Below are 22,308 nucleotides of genomic sequence, written 5' to 3'. Positions count from 1 at the left end.
ACTCGGTATTTCTGCACATGGTCAGATAAAGATCAGGCTAATATTCTTAGTATTATACTATTTGTAGAATTAGATATCTGTAGTGGCTGCGTAGGATTGTTTCCGATTCGTGTGATCCAAACATTTCCAATAACTCCAGAGCATTGTAAGGTCCAGAAGTAAACATTTATTGGAAAAAGATAGATGTAATCATTTACAAAATTCACAACATGTTTTTATGTAACAAAATATCCATATTTGTGGGTGTTCAGCTGACGAGTTATATTCATTAAAGAAAGTAGATTTAATAATAAAGGACTAAGTCATTTAATACACTGAAACATCTTATACACATACATATACTTGTCGCTTTGTTGTCTACCAAAATAAAGTCCAAGTTGTAATAAACTACAATTATCCTTTAATGTTTGCAAGACCTTTTCTAAAAGGCCTGAGCAGATTTTCTCCTCTCTGTGAGAAAATGACATGCAACTGCTGATGTTTTGTAGCAATTCAACAAATGTTTACGTGAAAAGACATAACTGACAGTATGTGATAGCTACACAGGTGAGGTTACCATACTGCTACCTTAACTACTTTCTGAACAGATTCAAGTGTAATATGTTATTTAGCACAAAAGAGACTTGCATTTAGAGTGGTGACCCGTGTTTGAACAGGAAAGGATCCACAATGGAACTGCTGGCATGTAAAATTTGGGGAGTCAGCTACTAATTGTGAAGGGTGTACCCCCGGTGGATGGATGGCCTCTTGCTTTCACTTTGGCTCAAGCTCGCTCGTGCGTGCACACAGCCCTTAAAATATCATCTTAAATCTTGCTGAGCGACTGCCCTCTGAGCTGACACTTAGTGATTCTAACTAGGGCATCTGGCCTTCTTGTTTCTCTGCCTGCTTTTCTCAGTCATCGGGCCTGATTGACACAGAGCCAGACTCAGGCTATACTCTGTATTCTGCACAACCTCAAACCCAAGTCACAGCTGTTTTTAACAGGGGTTAGTGAGAAAATGAGCATCATGAGGAAGCCGAACTAAACCAAGACACGAAACCTAGGCTATATTATAATTATAACTTGTCACATATGATTGTGAATTGTTTCTTACTTATCTAACTTCCTCATGGTGTTTTTCTGATGCAGAAAAACTTCCTGGTATTTTCCTCACACTGACTCAGAGATGACACAGCCACTTAAAGGTGATGGCAGAAGTCTTCTCTCTTTGCCATGCATTCCTGCCCTTCCTCCTGACAGTCGCCCCCTAGTGGTCATTTCTGTCCTAGCACAACAACATGCTGCTGCACATGCAACACACTTCACATGGATCTGTCTGTGCTCATGAGCGTTTTTATTAGCAATAGGAATGGCTGTCTGTGCTGAACTTGATTAAATAAGGGAGTCAATTAGCTGACTGCATAACAGCGAGCTAATCGGCCGTCTTTGTTAGAGCCTGTTGGATTGGAGTCGATTGGGAGTGCAGCCGGGCTGAAGTGGTGAGATGCTGCTATAGCTGGATCTGGTGGTTAATTGTATCCAGTGCACTAATTGTTGTATTTGCACAGAATTAACTTGGTGTAAAGATTATTGTAGAGTAAATGTGTGTGTGATAGGAGAGAGGAAAGGAAACAGGGTGGTTAATGTCACATGTTTTTTGTTTGTCTATCTTTGTGATCATAGTCCTTTGAGCTTTACTTGTGTGTTTACTATAAATATCTCAGACAGACACACACACTGCTAGCAGTGCTGTATCCCCTGAGGTCAATGCAGTTATCAGACTTGAACTTTGCTTACTTCTCCATTTTACATTGTGGGCTTATTGCATGCTTAACCCTGTGGATGAAGCAATACCAATGTATCCTACTGCATGTTTTTAAGTTGAAATGGGCTGACAGTTCCCATTTGTCCAATAGTCACTACCAGGTGCCAAATTATTGTTAGAAATTAAAGAGCGGTGTCTATTTTAATCTCAAAAGGATTTTAGATGGCTTGAATTGTCTTTTTTTTCCCCCAATAGGCTTACATAAAACTGAAACTGGAAGTTTGAATAGTGCATGTCTAGTTTGCAATTAATGAATTGGTTATTGTAGCCAACAAACTACATAACAGCTAGGGCTGGGGTGCTTCGTCATCGTAATTGACATCATCGATTGCAAAAATATGTCGATTTGCATATTGTGCGTCGGCGCATCGCAAGAATGGCTGTACCCGGTCAAAGCATGCATTCCCCGGAGAACAAGCTGCAGCTAAAAAAAACTCGCCCCCGATCTTCTAAAGTGTGGAAGTATTTTAGACTGAGACACAGACTGCAAATTGGAAATGCCTTATCACTGCAGTGCCACTGTTATGCATGAAGCAAGCAAAGAAAGCAACAGTCTTGTTTACTTTTTGTCCCCACCAAAGAATGTTATGTCAGCATTGTCGTCATGTGTTTCAATGTGCCCCCGTGTTAAAAGTAATTTCTGCACCGCTGACGTTATGGTAACGTTACACCATGCGTCATCTAACGTTGTTATTTGTCCGTTTTATATTTTGTGTTTACTTTAACGGCCATGCACGAGTGAGAAAATGTCTGAAACTAACTGTTGTTACGGTCTGTAAATTGCTTCAATTATTTCCCTTGCCTCAAAACTGATGCAAAAACATATTTGCCAGAGATTATTTAAAGTTTAAAGTGAGGTACTTAAGTAAAAGTACTCATTTTCCAGTTCAGGGAAAGTATTGCTATGACATGCAGCGAATAAATTAATTTATATGTCATAATAAAGATTAAGTCAGGATATATGATATATGATCGTGCGACATCTTTTTGTTTTTAAGAGATGAATGAATAAAATATTGAAATATTAATCAGACAAGTTTTTTATATTTATTTTGAGTAAATTAATTGTTGTATTGATCAGGAATTTAAAAAAAAAATCTTTAGAATAATCGATAAATTAGTTGTTTAATTGATAGAAAAATAATCGTTAGGTGCAGCCCTAACAGCATCACTGGTATGTGTTCCTTAAGCAGCTGGTAAATCTGTGGGGGAAGGTGAATGGAGTACCTTCTCAGCTTCCTTAAACATTGCTGACCAGGGGGTCTATGAGCATGGCGGCAGGGTAGTTGACCCCCAGCTGCCTGTCACTGGGCAACAATAGAGGATGGTGAGCCGCACTCAGATGCAATGTTTTGTTGCTGTATGAATTTAAAGCCAGTCATTGCTTGAAAGCAACACACATCCTCTGATAACTGACCGAGATAAATATAAGTGTGAAAAGATAATTTAGTTGTTTTCTTACAATGTTATTGCAACCGAAGAACAAGTTTTTATACTGAAAGCCTGTACTATCCTGTTTGTCCCTGCGCAGTTCTTCTATCTAGCTCAGTGAGGCTTTCTGGTCACAGTAGAGCAAATCAGACTGTAGTAATAATGCTTTATTAGACTCTTAGCAGCTTCTCTAGAGGGCACAATGCTCGGCCCCACCACTGTTACTCTTGGCCCTGAATAAAGGATCATTAATGCACGGTGCTGTATTTAATTGGTTGAGGAAGCATTGCTGTGCATCATGTCTCCTTTCATTTATCAACCCCGCCGTTGCCTCACACTGCTGGCCTGTAGCCGTAGGCCTAATTAGCAGGGCCTAATCTTTTCACACCTCGACCGAACGGTGCAATCTATGCATCATTAACAAAGCAATAGGTATGAGAGCTGATGATAGGTGAGACGAGGCATCTGTGATGCTTTTATTTCTGTGAGAAACACTGAAGGCCAGGCTTGTTGTTAATAAACAGCGCCGAGAAACATTTTCAAGGAAGTGTGAAAGTGAGGCAACAAAAGGTTGGAGGTGAAAGTGATGAGACTTTGTTTATCAGGCATTGTTTTTGTGTGTAGGAAGAGTTGTGGTAGAGTTGTAGAAGAGGGCACTGATTTGTGGTGGTTTTGACGTCCAAACGGCATTCACAAATTACCAGCTGATAAATGCTGGCCCACACTAAAAGATTTTTCAAATCTTAACGGATATTGAAAATGTGAGAAACCCCACACATAACTACGTTATGCTAAATTTAACAGTTTTGTTTCTATAGTGTGTGTGGTGAGCAACGATTTGGCCAAAACAGCACACCGCACACTAACGGATTCCATTCATGAACAATGGTAGTCCCGACTCTCAACACCGGAAATCTCCCAAACTATCTCGCGATCAAACGTGACTTTAGTGTAAACAAACATGGCGAACAACGGGCAGGAATTAGAATTGTACTGAAATGTATTGAAGTCACGGAGACACATTCAGTAAACACGTGTTGTTACCACAAATCAACAAATTGTTTATTTTATTTCTGAGTCCATCTTACTACTACTTTATGCTCTGCGGCCGCCATGACTGCGGTTGTTGTCCTTCATTCTTCAGTCAGTTTGGTTCCCAATTGGCTATCGTTCTTTCATGACTGTGTCATCGACTGTCCTCAGGGTTCCCCACACACACACAACAGGATATCCGATCATAAATATTGAACATGTTTAAGATTTGTGGTGCAGCCAGGCTGGACTTCCGAGCCGATCGGGGGATGTAAAAAACACTCACTAAGATACCTCACACCACAGGAATATCTGGCAAGATAATCTTTAGAACCATCAAAACAATCAGGGCTTTGCTGGCCGTTGTTGGGAGAGGGGGGAATCCGGCCCCAAAATTGGCTTGATTCTCGTGTAGTGCGTGCCCGGCACTAGCAAAGTACTTTTTCTTCATTCTTTTGACATGAAGATTGATCAAAATGTCTCTCGGGAGTGCTCCATTCATGCCAGTCTTGCAGATAATAAAAATGACTTTGCGAATCAGCTGTTAATTTGTGAATGCCACACTTTGTTGTAGCTGACTTTCAAGTGTTGGATGTCAAACCATCACAAATCAGTTCTGAACCTGTGAGAAACACTGGTCGCTGTCTGATGGATGTTCACTCATTTTGAATGGGAGAATCCAGTAGTCATTCATTATTGTGTTGGCGACGAAGGCTGTTTTTATTTTGATTGTTGATTAATCGATTAGTTAAATGACAGAAAATCAATCTGCGACAGTTTTGATTATCAATTAAGAGAATTTGGATTTTCATGCATCCCTTTTATATATATATTTTTTAAATGAAAGTATTTAGGATTATTGCCAACTGATCAAAGACATTAAGCAAATTGAAGACATTGGCTCAACTTCTGGTTCCCTTTTTAAAATGTTTTGACATTTTGCAGATAATAAAAGAGCTAAAGTGGTACCAGCTAAAAAGAGTGATGACAAAATCTAAGATCTTTAACAGTGTCAGCTACAGATCAGTATCCAGGGTTTTGTGTGGATTTGATGGCGTGCTCAAGGACACTAAACCAAGTAGTGTTTTACATACCTCTTAATTGCAAACGTTTAAAACTGAAATAACCAGTAACCAGATCAAACATGTTGCTTTGTGTACAGCAGTAAAAGTGCAAAACAGATCAGAAGGGCCTTTTTTTTTTTGTCATTCAGTGCGCCATGGATAATGTTGCTAATTGCTATTAACACTGGGTGGCATTATATTCCAGTTGGCTGTGAGTTTCATCTCTGTGTGTATGAGAGCGCACTGTAGGCTCTGAAGCACCGGTGGGTGCTAGCCATCTTGTCATTTTCAGTCAGTGCATTTCTAGCTCTCAGCTCTCATTTCCCTAATGGTGAGTTAGTGGAGACTCACGGTGGTACGGGCAAGAAATGAGAGCGGTGGCGCACTAATACAGGCCCTTTGATGAGGAAGTAATGGAGTGTTCAGAGACAGACACCTGTGCCTCTGCAGCCACCCTACCTCCCTCTCTCTACACACACACACACACACAGACACACACTCACACATACACGTGCTCGTTTTTTTTTTTTTTCACTCGCTTCCTTTCACCAGCTCTGTTACTCCCCTCCCCTCCCCTTCCTCTACTCCCCTCCCCTCCTCTTCCCTCCCTCATCCGTCCTAAAGAAAGCCACTCCCCCTCATACAGAGCTGCCAGGCTTGTTTGCATATTAACTGTTTAGTGGCCGAGGAGCAGTGGCTTCGTGCCATGTGACCGTTGAAGCATGTGTATGTTGTTGACTGATATTCTCCTTTCGTATTTATTTGCTCTCGTTTTGACACACGCAAACAAACCTTTCCAGTGAAGGAAACATGTTTTATCACCACTCAACAGGCACGTATGTCTGTGCTTTGAATAAGATGTTATTCAGACACCATGTCTGCCCCCTCTTGACTGTTTTACCCATCAAATACTCTGTTTGTGACGGTTTAGTAAAGGCCATTTGTTTGTTCATTTGTAGACAGAGCTCACCCCCAGGTGCTCTACCCTTGTGGGCATTATCTGACAGTGGGTTTGTTTAGCTTGGAGAGGACACTGTTGCTCAGCTCCCAGTAGGCGTGTGGTCTGCTTTTAAAGTCCAAACTCCAAGGCCTTGCATTGCAGGTGGATCTGATGCCTGCAGCTGCACTCACTTGGAAAGGAGGGCGATCATTCTTATGCACACATGGCCGTCATCTCTGTTTTTGTAGGAGATATGAAGCTGTAAAATGTAAAACTACACAAACCAGAGAGATATAGTGAGAGAACTTGTCGTACCTGTGTGTTGGCAGTGGTCATCTTCTCCACTTAACACACACATTCACATTGTGAATAAGGCTGTCCACACCATTCCAGTTGGTCAGTAGCGTATAAACTTTATTTAGGTTATCAGTTCAACATGCAATGTAAAGCCATATTGTGTTGTAGCATACGCACGCTCACCCACATATTTCACACCATACTTGAATAAACTCACAACAAGTAGTGTAGTTCGCTTCGGGCAGAATGGAACGATGTGATAAGTCATACAAACAGAATACTTGTCTTGGAAGCACACAGAGAACATTTCATATTTTACCAAAATAACAGAGTTCCTCGGGGCTACATGCTTTTTAATTTTTGCTTTTTAAGATATTGTGGAAGGTCCTCGTGATATCTGTTGTATTTACGAATCCCTTCAATCAATAGCCTGTAGTAGTCTTAACCTGTCAGGAAATATGTATTGATATTTCAAAGACGTGGTGTCAAAAGCATACCCCTTCCTAGCCGCAGGTATGTGGGCGGTAGTCCTGGTAGCCCTGGGCAGCTCACATGTTAATGCCTGCAGCTGCATGAAAAGTGAACAGGGTGTTGCCTGTTCAGCTGATTTTTGCACAGTAGATAAAGATTTAAATGCTGATAGGCTAACTGTCAGTAACTCAGGCCTGACCCAGAAGTGCTGTGTGCACTGTACCTGGCTTCAGGCCAGCTGTGTGTCTCTGCATAGTTCCCAGCACCATGTGCCAGCCGGTGCACATGGCCCCTGCAGCATCATGCTGTCAGGAGGAGTCCCTTGAAGGCCGGCTCGCTCCTCCTAGATCTGTTCTGCCGCACAGGAAGAGCTGCATGTCTTGAACACATCCCAGCTTCCCCTCTTGGGCGTTTTTCTTTTTTTCCAAGAGTCATAGCAGGGTGACCAGGCCTTGACCTCACACGTGCTTGAACTCACCACTGGAGGCTCAGTGCAGTGTAGGCAGGCTGCATGTTTCTGCTTTTGGTTGGGGAGTAGAAAGTGTGCTGTGTTCATCGTTGCAATTTTGTGAGCTGTTTGTATTAGGAATATATTTTTAGCCTTTGGGAATGTGTTTGTTCATCTTCTGTATGATGCTGTTCCATAAATATATCAGCATGTCATTGGCAGTAACCCACAGGGGGACTAAATAAGCTATGATGTGGACAATCTGGTGTGGGTGAAATCCAGTACTTTGGGGGTTAAGTTGTGAAAGTTAATGTAATAACTGCTAGCACCATCTGCTGGCCTACTTCCTTACAAAGAGAGAGAGAGCGTGAGAGAGCGAGTGAGTGAGCGAGAGAGAGAGAGGGAAAAACGAGTCTGGGTTTTAACGACATCTCTAATATTCATGCTGATGCATTTTGCTGCTTTGTGCTTTCATTTTCCGCCGCTCTGCCTGCCAGAGTCTCGAGCTCGCCACACACGCCCCAGCCAGGGAGAGGGGAGGGCAGCACAGCGAGGGAGGACGAGGAGAAAAGAGGAAAAAACAACCGGCCAAACAAGCAAGCAAGCGAGCTAACACAAAAGCCCTTTTGTGTGTAATAAAAGGAGTAACCTACCTTTTTATCCTGGCTGGTGAGGAACACGAGGAGAGAGGCGGCAGAGAGGGAAACGGCAAAGCGGAAAGAGCGAGAAATAAGAGGGAGAAGGCTCAGAGAGGCATAGAGAGCGCAGGCGGAAAGAGGAATCAATGAGAGGGGAGGAGAGAGGAGCCAGGGGAAGGCAACTCTGACACACACGCACAGAGAGAGAGTGTGAGTGAGGGAGACTTTTGGTTGAAGCCGGACGACAGCGAGGCAGCACACAAGCGGCAGAATGAGAGCTTCCTGGACTGCCACGCACCTCCTCTACCGCCCACAGCGCTGCTCCCTCATCACCCTGTGAAGAGACAAACGAGGGAGAGTGAGAGAGAGAGAGAGAGAGAGAGAGATCCCATGCACTCCTCTTGAGCCCTGCCCGCTGGGGGAGGAGGAGACGAACGGCTCCGGCGCTCTCTCTCGCGCTGCCTGAGGAGAAGAGCTGACCGGGGAGGAAGAGGAGGAGGAGGGGAGGGGGGGAGACACACACACACAGAGCTCAAGGAAGAGTGAGAGGAAAAACGACTGTTGAAAAGGGAAAGAGTGAGTGTGTTTGTAAAGAGAAGGCGAGAAACGGCGAGAGAGCAAGGAAACCCGGCGAAAGGGCAAGGCTTTTGTTAGCCGGTTTGGAGAGGGGGGGAGGAAAGAGGAAGAGAGAAAAAACCCCCACCATGTCTACAGTGAAGAGGCCAAGAGGAAGGGTAAGTGAGCTGCTCTGAGAGCTGGGAGGGAGGAGGGACGAGGAGGAGGAGGGGCCGGCAGGAACTGAACAACCTCCTCTGCTACTGGCTCATGCTGCACTGCCGCCATCTTGAACTCATTGCTGCTTTATTTTCCTCCCCTCCATACTCATTTGCTTTGCTGTGCGAGACCTTATCAAGGCACAGTACATTTACAGTGTTTCCTTTTTCCCCCACCCCCACTGTCTGTTCCATACATCTCTTTCCCCACCCTCTCTCCGAGCTGCCCTGCGCTGTACTTTATATACAGTGTGTTTGTGTGTGTGTGTGTGTGTGTGTGTGTGTGTGTGTGTGTGTGTGTCCTCCATGAGTTGAACCTGTCAGTCACCACCAGAGAGCTCACTACATGTGGTAATGAAAGGGGGTGAGAGCGAGGGAAAGCTGGCCGGCCCAAATGGAGCTTACTCTACCTTTTCATGGGCATTAACGGTCCCCACCGATTTCATGGGACTACGTGCTGCTAGAGAGATTGAAATCACTGCAGTGCTGGCAGGCTGTAATTTCAGTTATTTATAGATGTATTACACAGCTGCAGTGCTCCCAGTTTTTGGTGCATTTTATCTTTTCTGTCTCTCCCTCTCTCTCTCTCTCCGTCTCTCTCTGATACAAGCCTGTTTTCATATTTTTTTTTCCTTCCTCTTGCTGCTTCTTTCATGTGCCCTCATGTTCTTCCGCTCTTGAGCATTACTTTCAACCCCTCCCCCCTCTTTCTCTCTCTTTTTTTAACCATTAACTTGAATGAGAACATTCCAGCATGATCCAGTAAATGTCTTCCTAATAGCCTCAGCAGCGTTGCACACGTGAAAATCATAATGCAGCTCTTGTGTGTGTGTGTTTTTCCCCCTTCCTTCCAAAATGAATCGCTAGTTCTTCAACTCCCTCCCCCCACTTTTGTTGGCGAGGTTCGAGCTAATTCTCTTTATTTAGCCAGCAGTGTGGAAAAAAAAGAAAGAAGCAACCGGGCCGCGCCTGGGCCGTGTAGGCATACGCAACACATTTTTAGATTAGGTCATCCATTTATGGGTTCCCTCTCCGCTGGGCTCAAGGCCCACCATAAGGCGCTTGTGTCGGCATAACCGCAGTCGCACCATCTATTATTCACGTATTATCATGTATCAGCCAGGCTGGATAATTTATGTCTGAGAGGCTCACTGTAACCTGCTGCTCTGAGCCAGTGTTTACCTGACCCTTTTTGAAATAGCTTACACCTAAAAGAATGTGTGTCATGCTTGGATAGTTTTTTATAGTCACATGGTTTTCAGAGTTTCAGAGTGTCCTCCACTTGATCTACATGAATTCTTGGTGGAAACACTGGCCTGTCTCATACTGAAGGTGTTGCTGGTAGAATTACATGATAGGAGCCGGAGAGTTGAAGTGAGCATCGTGGTCTAACTCTCTCAGCCCCAGCACCTGAGATGGGGACAGCAACAAGCTCTGCTGTGTGAGAGGTTCACACAGCCTCCAGACGGTTGCTTTTCTGAATGAGTGATGGTTAGATCATTTCCTGTATAGGTTTGCTTGTATTACTCACCATTAGCTGACTCTATAATGACCTCATGCGTTCATATCGGCCTTAAATAGCAAGCTTGTTATTCATGGCTTTTATTCTAATATCATTACTTGTTGTATGTTACATAACATGAAGACATGAAGAGTACGATCTGATATTTTGAGAGAACCTGCTAAAGCTTGTCTTTATACGACATCAGCTTCAGTCACTCAACTCTGCTTCGAATGTCAGGTGTCAACTTAACAGGTCTTGTGTCACTTGGTCCTTCTATAGCACATATGGCACGCCATCTGAGTCTGGGTTTGTGTCATCTACGATAGATGACATATAATATTTGCCTTAAAGAGGATCATAATTCTAAATTTTGTTTTATTTTTCTCCCTCTCTCCTCAGCCTCGAAAGAACGCTAATGGTCCCAGCAGCCAGGTCCGGGTCCTCAGCCCCCCAATGAAGAGCAGCTCATCGTCCTCCTCCTCTTCCTCATCGTCTTCATCCTCATCCAGCTCCTCGTCGGAGAAGAGGACGCCGCGGAGGACACATATTCAGATGGAGTCAGGGACACTGGACAAGCAGGAGAAGGCCAATAGGATAATATCAGAGGCCATTGCTAAGGCCCGACAGCGCGGGGAGAAGAACATCCCCCGAGTTATGAGCCCGGAGAGCTTCCCCAGCTCTTCCTCACAGTACAAGCACCGCAAACGCGAGCACAAAGGAAACGGCAAGGCACGGTTTAAAGAGAAGGCCTGTAGGAAGGCCTGCATCGTACCCTCCTCCAAACCCAAGCAGAAGGCCAAGATCGGGTATGTATTCACAGCCTTTTACACTGTTCTGTAAACCGCTGAAATGCACCATCATTTGTTAAAATAATCCTGTGGGTAGAGATTTGATCAGGTCCTACCTTACCCGAAGTAACGTAGAATTTATTTTAACACAGCCTAAACCACGGCAGTGTTAAAAGGCCCGAATGAACAATTGACATGCCACTGCCGTAGGTAAACACCCTGTTATTGTGCTACCGTACCTACGGAGATTTATGAATATTCGATCCAGAAATAGAACCGCACTGAACAATTTGTCATAACCAATTAAATGTATTGATAATGTATTCTTTTTAATCAATAGTATGGCAATAATAATGACAAAGCATCATAGAATGAACAAATGGACACAAAATTCAGGTATTCCAAGTATTAAATTGACAGTGATATAGCAGCAAAGCAGCTGATTTTATTTCCTCAACATCAAATAATCAACATCATTTCACAATTTTTTTTGTCAGCACTGAAAAGGTTTGTATCTTCACTGCAGACTTTCCCTTCTACTGTATATCCGGATGTTCGACTAATTAATATGTCTAACCTCGGGCAAACTGATTGTTACTGTCTGTACTGGCAGGACCAGGTGTGCTCTTGCTCGGATGTAGAGGGGGAAATACTAGCAAATAAAACCAAACCTGTTGCTATAGGCTTAAGGGGACAGTTGAGATTTTTGTGTTGACATAAGATGGTATGACGTCTGTGTTTTAAATGTTTATCTTAAGAGGTCACATTTGCTGCTGTTCATTTATATCTGGCGAGCTGCTGAATCGCTGGGTCATCTCTCTCCACATGATCTATTGATAGCACCATGAATATACTATTAATATAAAATCAATCTTGTTAAAAGTCCATTGGGTTTGAGCTGAGAATCTAAGCACTAGTACTTGGTAATTTAAATAATACTGTTAAGAGGATGCTCATATTAAACAATGCATACATTTCAACACGTTTGGATTGATCCCGGCCTTACCACCTGCTGCCTGCACTGATTTTAACCTGCTTGTGTAGCAGTTGATTTTTCTGGTACATTGTTTAACTAGCGTACATTTTCTGCCTGTGGTTGCCAAGATGGAAGCTCAAAGTTCAACAGAATTTACAGCACGCCATAACAATAAACCTGGCGGGCTCAGCCGTCAGCATAGACATGGGAGGAGCAAACAAAGGCTGCATTTACATGTGAGACAGCGCTGCCGAGTATGTTCAGGCAAGTAAGTGCTGATGTATAGATACCGCGATCCGCCTCCCATCCCCCTGTTTAACTGCTATAAGCAGTGTGCTGCTATAAGCCACACCCAACACAAGCTATTGAAATATCAGCTGGTGCAGATGTGAGGGCCGATGCAGGGAGCTGGAGGGAAAAGGGGGAAATGTTTAGATACGGTAATTTCAGATTGCGCTGCTGAACTAGTGTTAGTTTTATTAAGAGGGCTTGTGTTTTTTTAGACTTGGCGTGAGAGTGACTGACAATGGTCAACAATAATATTGTCTGCCTGGCAGCTGTGTTGATTAATGATTAGATGAGCTAGGCGGAGGGAGAAAAGCTGTTGCAGACAATGGATTTTGCTCGGTGCGTGTGTGTGTGATAATGAGAAAGTTGTGGCAGTGCTGATGTTTGAGAAAATGGTGAGATGATGGAGGAATCAGTCATTGTGATACAGTCCCACCAGCTTTCCAGTGTACATGCCTGGTGATGCTGACAGTAACTGGGGCCTCTTAGCTGTTTGGTTAACTAAAGGATTGTTGATCTGGTGGCATCACTGAACACGCTCAGTTTTGATCATTAAATAAAAGCTCGGTTTGATCACGTAATTTAACTTTGAGACAAAACACGTCTGAGATCAGAAAGCTTAACTCTGCACACCCAGATCCTTTTTTCCCCTTACTTAACCACCTTGCCGTCGAGGAGACGAAGCTGATGAAACCATCAGCATTTAATCAAATGCAATCCAAGACTTAGTCCTGAAGGGCAGCTGACCACAGGTCTGCATTATGTCATTCAAATGTACTACTGGTAGCGATCCTTGTTGTTACAAGGTAATGAGCTGCGTAACCCATTTTTATTCAGTGTGTAACCATACTTGGCCTACATGCGGAAAAAGCATCAGATTAGGGTGCACGCAACATAACCTGCTTATGGAGCCTAATATTGTCTCAGTCGACCTTTTTATAGCTTTCATTACATCATGCATTCCAACCATTTTGAAACGTCAAACTTATTCAGTCTGGTCAGAAATCTTACAGAAACTTTTATATACGCCATGACCTTTTATACCTGTTTGATAGCTTTGTTTCTGTATTTAGTTTCTTTCAGTTCTCAACACAGACAAATGCTTTCTTTTTGTTTGTGGTATAGTATGAATGCTACTATACTGCGTTTTATTAACCAAGCATAGTAGAATCTAAAGCAGTGGTCTCAAACTCAATTTACCTGGGGGCCGCTGGAGGCAGAGTCTGGGTGAGGCTGGGCCGCATCAGGTATTCCACAAAAAAAGCTTTGTTAAAAAAAACAACAATCTTCTCAAACGTCATTATTAACAGTTCTTTAACTTGAATGGGTTCTTCTGAACATGAACTGTCCTGAACATTAATGGAACATTGAAGAACATGAACGGTTCTTCTGAACATGGCCTCTATTGCGTCTCCCACTTTTCCTGAAATTGTCTGTGCTCGTCACCAACCTTTCTCTTCACTGCAGGCTTTGAAAAAGACATGATTGGGGCTGTGTGACAAGATATATATTCATTCCACTTGGTGTCACTCCGCAATAAAGTTGTGCCTGCTGTGTTTGTGTTGCTCTGCAATTACACCACCAAACCGCTAGTTGGCGGCGGCGTCTCTATGAGTTTCCTTCTTCTTCTTGTACTACAAACAGAAACTGAGCGGAGTTGGAGCTAATAACTGTTGAACCACAGAACTTCTACTGACATTACTGCAACGCCGAAAAGAGAAAATATATCTGAGTGGATTTGTGTGAACAAACATTGAAAAGATGGAGGCAGAGAGAAGTAGAACTTGGTCCTGGCCGCTCAGCATCGCTGAGAGACTGGACCAATCACAGCTGTTGCGGTCTGCGTCGCCGCGACGTGTAGTTACATTTCTGGAGAGGTGCACGTCAGGCTACGGCGTCGATTCAACGCAGAAGTATAAATCAAGCTTTAATCAAGCTTATGCGATGTTACACGGGCGCCGCCACAGTTGTTGTGAAATGTTTCTCTGCTTGCATCAAGCCCGGCCGATTGCCCGTCCCCGGGAGCCATATACCCCACTGTGATTGGTAGGTTCGTTCAGCTTGGGCTCGCGCAACAAAGGGACCTTCAACGGCAAACTGCCATTCACATAAAACTCGCGGGCCGAGGGCGCCTGGTTAGCTCAGTTGGTAGAGCGGGCGCCCATGTAACAAGACTTGGTCCTGACCGCGGCGGCCCGGGTTCGAATCCGGCCTGTGGCCCTTTCCGCATCCACTCTCTCTCTCCCCCCTTTCCAAGACTCTATCCACTGTCCTGTCAATAAAAATGAAAAAATGCCCCCAAAAAAAACTTTATAAAAAAAAAATAAATTTGCGGGCCGCACTAACATTAAACTTTCATATCAAGGTGGGGGCCACAAAATATCGTCTTGCGGGCCGCAATTGGCCCGCGGGCCGCGAGTTTGAGACCCCTGATCTAAAGGATGCATTTTAACTTTTTAACACATTGTGTGATGTACTTTCAGTCGTTTTACATACACTAATATTTCAAGATCATAAGGAGTCTGCACTAGTCTGCAGAAAACAGGGCAGGTCACCGTTGACAGTATGCACATTATCTTTCCTGAGTCTCAGAACAGACAGAATTGTGATAATTGCATCAAATATGCTTGATTTGACGCTGTAGTTGGTCCTGCTTAATGAAATCTGCAGTCCTTTCAGGATGTGGTCGTAGTGATGGTTTACAGTTGTAGCACCTCCTCTGTGTCCCTCTCCCTTCTCGTTTTAATTGAGAAAGGAAGTTCAGACGGACGGGGCCTTGGTGCTAACGTGGCAATGACGTATAACTCTGTCTGTATACGAGAAGAGGCCTGTGGGAGTGTGAGAATATTTCGTCGGAGGTGTGAAGATTCATAGCTGGCAAATGCTCATGCTGGTCGAGCCTTTACTTTTAACTAATTAGGGACTGCACATTAAAGACCAAACAGACACATTTATGGCTTTGTTTTCTAAAGAGCTGTATGTAATGATGAATCTTGAGGCCTCAATACCTAACATACATTTGACTCTTGATATGGAAAAAAATACGCTGACAAAAGTGGAAAGTCCATTCCCCCTTTTTATTAGAAACAATTATTTATTGAAAACATGAAGATGATTAACCGACTTGTTTTGTGTTCCTTAAAGGCAAAATGAGTAGTATTTGATAAAAAGCAATGGATTGACTCGTACAAAAATAATCCCTCTCAATCATCACTTCAAGTCTGTGGTGGTGTCTGTATCTGCAGAGAACGGGCTCTCTGCTTGTATTTTCTCTTTTCCTTTCATTTTGCTGTATTCCGACATTTTTATATAGGTTGGCGCCCAGAAACGTCCCGACCAGGTGCCAGATTGTAAGCGAGCAAACGGTGGACACAGCGCCGAAAAAATGCAAATATATCGAGGCGAAACGCCAAGCTCATTGAGCCGGGGAGGAGGGGCCGACTTTGAATGTTGTGTTTACAAACCGCAACCGGCAAATCCTCCTCATTCTGCCTTTAAAGGACAGTAACAAATCCAGCAAGTCCAGTTTCACTGAGGCAGGCAGGTCTGGGCCTCAAATCATGAGAAGTCAGAGCATGATCAGTCACAGGCTCATGGCACTGTAATGTAAACACGTGAGCTAAAACATAAACACTACTGAATTGGCCTGAACACCCGATGACCTGATTATGCTCCCTCTTTTTCAACACTTGCTTTTGGAATTCTTAATGTAGCTATGATAATAACGATGTACTGTTATAAATAAATAATAAATGGAAAAAGGCAGATACAAGACACAAGATAGACAGGAGGAAGCTCGCTAGCCCAGCAGAACAAACGATCAGGCCGTAATATGACACTGACTTAGTTGTATCAGGTGCAACAAGTAGCAGTGTTGCGGTAGCTCACTCCAGTCAAAAGGGAACAGGCCTTAGTGATGATTATAAGAAAACTTTGAGACAATGTATTTGTATCAAGGCTGTGAGTGTGCTGCAATGTTTTATGTTTCCTTGGACTGCACCTTCATGTTCTCTGTACCTGTCAAGGCCCTCTCATCATAAACTTCAGTACTGACGTCTGGGAGAGGAGACAAAGTCGATGATGGAGTGCTGGCAGCGCACATACTCATTCGGGGTTGGCTTGTACCCGACTGTATTTGGCTTGAACCACCAAATACAGTGAGATCAGTGTGCATAGCGACAGTGGGGGATAGTTGTTCTGTTACTAATGTGGGGTGATGGAGTCGGCCTGCGTACATGAGAGAGATTCATACTGGGTAGAGTCCTGACCATATGCATGCACCACCCAGGACTTCCCCATAAAATACGAATGCATCATGGCTGCAGAGGTAGTAAAGTCCCACTAAAGTCGTTACTTTGGCCTCTGCTGTGTTGAGGGTGTGTGCAGACCTGTGTTCAGACAGCTTTAGGTTGTGTGTGTGTGTCGTTGGTGTTGAGCGTATGCTCACTCTTGCATTGGACTCTTCTTTAAGCAGGGACTGGGGCCTGAGATGAGACTATTACCCTAATTGTCTGTTTCTGAGACCACTATGCTGTCATTACTACCTGGGTTTCTAGTAGAATCAATTCCGTTTAACTGCTAATAAGTGCCTTCTGGATCACTTTGCTAGTTTACTCTACCAGCCGCTTGGCAAGCAAGTTAAGGCCCTGACACCGCTGTCCAATTTCGGACCGCCGGTGAGCATCTGTCGCCCTAGTTTTTGCGGTGTGTCCCTCACCGTTGGCACTAGTCTGCCCGTGTCGGTGGCTTTTTGACCGATTCAGCATGCTGATGTACTGAATCGGCGGCGGAGCCCGTTGGTGCGAGAAATCGCTCAGCTTGGGGTCATATCATCATATGGAAAATCTGTCAGACTGATGAGAAACATAAATGAAAGCAGCTGATTAAAATATGGATGCACCAGCCGCTGTGGCAGGTGGACTAGCAACATGACACATATCCAAGAAAAGATGTTGTGTGTTTGTCAGTGATCTTTTTCTTGGCTATTAAAGTGCTTTAATATCAAGTAGGGCTCCTGATCTGGGGGTGTTTGAGGAAAATACAACCACATAAGACTGAAGTCCCAACGGATGTTTTAATAAATGTACATTTCATTAAAGTAACATTAAAGGTACATTTAAGTCAGCAACTGTGGAATTGTAGATGTGATTTTTTTTTTTTTCTTGATAACATTCTTTACCATTAAAGTGACTTTAATCTGCGCTGGACCTTTTAATAAAGCTTAAACATAAACTTGTAAGATCGAATCAAAACATATCAACATTGAAACTCCTGTGCTTTGAAGGGGACATGACCCTGGGGAATCACTCACATCTGTTAAAAAGATGATGCAGGTGTATGTCCTGTAACTTGTAATTCACTTATTTACAGTATTTGCTTCAAAAGTGACCCATATAACTTTATTAGGGCTGTCAAAGTTAACGTGATAATTATGCGTTAACGCAAATTTGTTTTAACGCCTCTAATGTCTTAAACACATTAACGCAACTTGCGATTTGTAGGTTGTAGCAGGCTCAGCTTTAAAGCTATAGTGAAGATACTGGCATCATATGAAACTATAAAACCTAAGGAATCCATTGGTACTATACTTATCATAATAGCTTATTGCAAAGAAGCCTAAATAAAGCTCCAGACTGTCACTAAATTTTGGCGAGAAAAAACTGTCATGGCCATTTTCAAAGGGGTCCCTTGACCTCTGACCTCAAGAGATGTGAATGAAAATGGGTTCTATGGGTACCCACGAGTCTCCCCTTTACAGACATGCCCACTTAATGATAATCATATACAGTTTTGGGCAAGTGAGTGTTTCTGGGCAATATTTGTCATTGTTTTGTGTTAATTGATTTCTAATAATAATTATATACATACATTTGTATAAAGCCAGCATATCTGCCCACTCCCATGTTGATAAGAGTATTAAATACTTGACAAATCTCCCTTTAAGGTACATTTTGAACAGATAAAAAAATGTATCACGATTAACTATGGACAATCGTGATTAATCGCGATTCAAATATTTTAATTGATTGACAGCCCTAAACTTCATATATCCCTTAATGCATAAAAAAGATAATTAGCTGTATGAGATCCATGCTGAACCACAGGCCTTTTTCACAGCAGACGTTTCGGCTGACAGTAATGGTGGTTCTGTTGTATTCCATCTTAAGAATTTAGTTTAGTTTCAAGAGTTTAGTTTGTTTTATGTGTCTCGTTTGACTCTTCCAATGTAAATTTAATGGCCTCTTTTCATTGAAAGAGAGACCGACATTCATCATGTTGAGCATGTGTCTTTGCTGGTAAAGGAATAATACAAATGTCACCTCAGCTTTTTGGCCGGGTGACATCAGGGCCTGCGTCTAAATCTAAAGCACACACTGAGAGGAGAAATCAGTTCTCAGTAGAGATATTGCTGTTAATTGTAGCATTTTTTATCTTTTAACAAATGAAACTAAAGCACTGTTAGATTTTAGGTTTAGTCTGCTACTCTAAAAGTACGTATTGTGTATTGAAATATTTACCAACAGAATCTACCCCTGGGTGAGGCAAGGGTTATTTAAAAGGCCAAGCTTGACTGATCACAGCTCCCCGCATGCTGGAATTTGCTTTTCTAGGCAGCCTACCTGCTGAAAAAATAAGCTCATATAATCATGAGATGAAAGCACTGTGCCGCTCATTCCCCTTTTTGTTCCTCCCTCCCCCCCTTTCCTCCTTTACATTTTTTCTCCCAATATAAATTTGGTTCGTCCGGCACGCTCAAAGCATCCAATGTTTCCTGCGAGCAGGCGTGTTCTAAATATGCTGATACAACAAAGCAGCGGGGTAGCAGGGAAATATCAAACAAAATGGTGCTCGTGAGATCAATTACATGATAGAAAATGGAGGTTTAAGTCTAGCGTATATGCAGCAGCGTATAGCTGTTCATATTTCAGGGGCTTGCCTGCAAGCCGTCTAATCTCTTTTCCCCTCACTTTTTCATTAGGAAGAGCTAAAGCTGTTTTTTTAATTGAGTGTTTTCCTAGTTAATCCCTCGCGGGGTGCGTATGTGTGCATGTTCACGTGTGTGATGCATAAACATGTTTGTGGGTCTGTGTTGCTTGCCTTTGAGTTTTAAAGTCATGCAAACGTACACACTCTTGTGAGCGTGTGTGTGTGTGTGAGAGCGTTGCCCATTTTTAAAATGTTTGCTGAATAAAGCAGAAATCCCCCGTGTGGCCATGTGCACTGTGCTGATACAGTATTTGTCTTTGAGAGGGGGCTTGATGGTGCTGTTACTACGGTTTCCAGTTGTGTGGCACTGAGATTATAGCCTTCCATTCATAAGAAGGGGGATTTCCTGACGAGGACCAGCACTACTGTCTCAATAAGCCCCTCAGGATGAGAAACAGACACACAAACACACACACCACACTTAGGCTAACAGCAGTTTTGAAGGATATACTCCGTCACACACAATCTCTGAGGTAGACGCACTTAAATGCAATGAAGGTCTCTCTGAGATGCCGAAGCACCACGTTGCAGTCTTGGCCTGCGAGCCACTATCATATCTTGATTCTATTAAAATCAAACCCTCACACATACACTCCCAGTGGCGGCATGCCAAGTAGGGCAGGACAACACTGGGGGGACAAGGGATGGAGGTTATTTGGCACAATAGGAGGATGGGAGCCGAGCGAGCCTCCAACGGCAACTAGCCTATCACTCTGAGGAAAAAAGGCAAGTGGTAGCCTATCATCGGGGATCGCTCTGTAATGTCAGATCAGGGGCAGCTGTAGTCTAATTAGAGATGCAAGATTATGTCTGGAGGATGGCCTCTTTAAATCCTAGTGGGGAGGAGAGTGAATCACTTTCCTCTCCATCAGTAACAAACATTAAAGGCAGCAGTACCATCCAGGTGGAAATGCATGTGTACAGTATATAGAGAGAGTTGTGAAATAAGAGAAGATAGGCTTCTCATGGACTAAAGACGTCAGGAGGGATGACAACTGAAACGTGATATTTATTGTGGTATCTATTACAGCGGAAATGTTATTAAGACAATAAGTTATGAATTTGTTTTACTGAGGAAATGATTAAAATAATGACATGTAAAACATTTTACAGAAAATGAACATACAACCGGTTCAAAATTAAATGTTTGCTTCATTTCTGCTATCAAAATGATTAAACATAAATCAAGCGCAGCTTCCCACTCATACCGGAGCGCTGTCAGCACTCCAATCTCCTTGTGCCATTTACTGTTTTAATTATAGAAAAGCAATCATTTCATCGCTTCAGAAAAAAAACAAAGTAATTATCACTAAATACAACTATGCATAGCCTCAGTCATAAAGATTGATTATCCATATACTTTTAATTTTCATATGTTAACATATTTTAAATGAAGATTTATATGCCATGTTTTTATTTGAACACTGTCTCTGCATTGTTCTTTCTGACGACGAAGGCTCGACTGGTTACAGTTCTATTCTTTTTGTATTCTTTTTATTCAACAAGTGCATGGCAGTTGTCGCAAAGCTCCCTGCCAAACGCTTTGGCATTTACTAATGTGCCTTGATGTACCCAAAACCGGCTTTTTAAAGCAGGCTTGCATACAACATGCAGCCTGTTGAGGAGACTAAAAGTCGAGTATACCACAAACTGTTGTGCAGGGCAGATCACACGGTTTCAAGTGAAACGTTGAGTAACGTTAAACTTACCACATCTGTATTTCTTTGTCAAAGTATATTGCAAAACATTTGAGGCCCTGAATGTGTTGCCGTTAATCCAGGATCAGCCTTGGGGCTATAATGTACTTAAATATGTCAACATAGTTTTTATATTGACTGACAGTTTTGAGAGTCACATGTGTTCATTTGGTTGACCAGAAGCTGTGTCTTAACTCCATGGTTTAGGACAGGTTTTCTTTGCCAGAGGGTAGGATTATAAGAGGCGACACCTTCTGCAAGTAAACTGTGTTCACATAAATAAAACAAGGGTGTCTGATTTCCCTTTCAGTTTGTCATAAAGGCAGCTTTCTTCTGCAATATAGAAAACATTGTGAAGCAAACTTGTGTGGTTATTTGGTCAATTTCTCAATTTTATTTCTTGAGCTTGTCAGAGTGCCTTCTAACCTTCAAACACTAAAATGACAACACTTAGCCATCCTTCTCTTATAATTCAAGGTCAGCCGATATGGTTTCTATGGCGTTTGAACTGCCTGTGCAAAAGCTCAATAGCCAGTTCTTCACATCAGGGAGACTTGACTGTGACACTGAAGAGTTGAACTGACTGCTTTCAGACCTCTTTTTCCTCAGTAAGAGAATAAGTTGAAAGTCCTCCCTGTCATTTGAGTTAATATATATTTCAGCTTGTGGGGAGGCGATCTAGTCAAGGGGGAGAGAGTGTGTGTCAGCGCTGGCGCTAGTAAACCCCTGGGTGGTCCCGTGTATCAGCCACAGCAGGGTGGAACAGGCTCTAACCATCACTAAGATGTGGCTTATGGTTTGTGGTGTGTCTGTGTGTATGTAGAATATATACTTTTCATCATATTAAGCTCTAACTATGCCATGTTGCTTTCATTAACGCCTAGGGCTGGGGTGATATAGACAAAATCTTCTATCCTAATATCGGTCATTTCATATCACGATAACAATATATATCACCTATAGCATGTTTCTGGCATTTCAGTAAATAAATAATAGTCTATATGAAATAACCACATGGTACAGCCTATTTTTGTATTCTGTGTAAATGAAACCAATGACAATTGAAAAGTGTTGAGTGTTTTCTCCTTTGATTAAGAACTTGAGTGCAAAATGAAAGTAACTTCTAGAGAAATTTTAGAGAGAAAAAAAATATTTCCAGTAAACAC

The 22,308-nt window shown here is 42.8% G+C and overlaps 1 protein-coding gene across 12 annotated transcripts in view; it reads left to right on the top strand.

The window, feature by feature from the left end:
• Positions 1-22,308, top strand: part of chd9 (chromodomain helicase DNA binding protein 9) — an 84,470-nt gene that overhangs the window by 21,010 nt on the left and 41,152 nt on the right. For 11 of the 12 annotated variants that reach the window (XM_074610204.1, XM_074610192.1, XM_074610201.1 and 8 more), the window contains one exon: positions 10,806-11,212. In XM_074610204.1, the coding sequence (XP_074466305.1) occupies positions 10,806-11,212 (407 nt within the window). Of the gene's footprint in view, positions 1-7,761; positions 8,864-10,805; positions 11,213-22,308 lie in introns of those variants that run through there. The other variant, XM_074610213.1, reaches the window with a different exon arrangement.

This window comes from Sebastes fasciatus, chromosome 2, assembly GCF_043250625.1.
Source record: "Sebastes fasciatus isolate fSebFas1 chromosome 2, fSebFas1.pri, whole genome shotgun sequence".
In the NCBI taxonomy this organism is placed as follows: domain Eukaryota; kingdom Metazoa; phylum Chordata; class Actinopteri; order Perciformes; family Sebastidae; genus Sebastes; species Sebastes fasciatus.
Note: the sequence above shows the minus strand (reverse complement) of the source record. Positions and strands in the feature narration are given on the sequence as shown.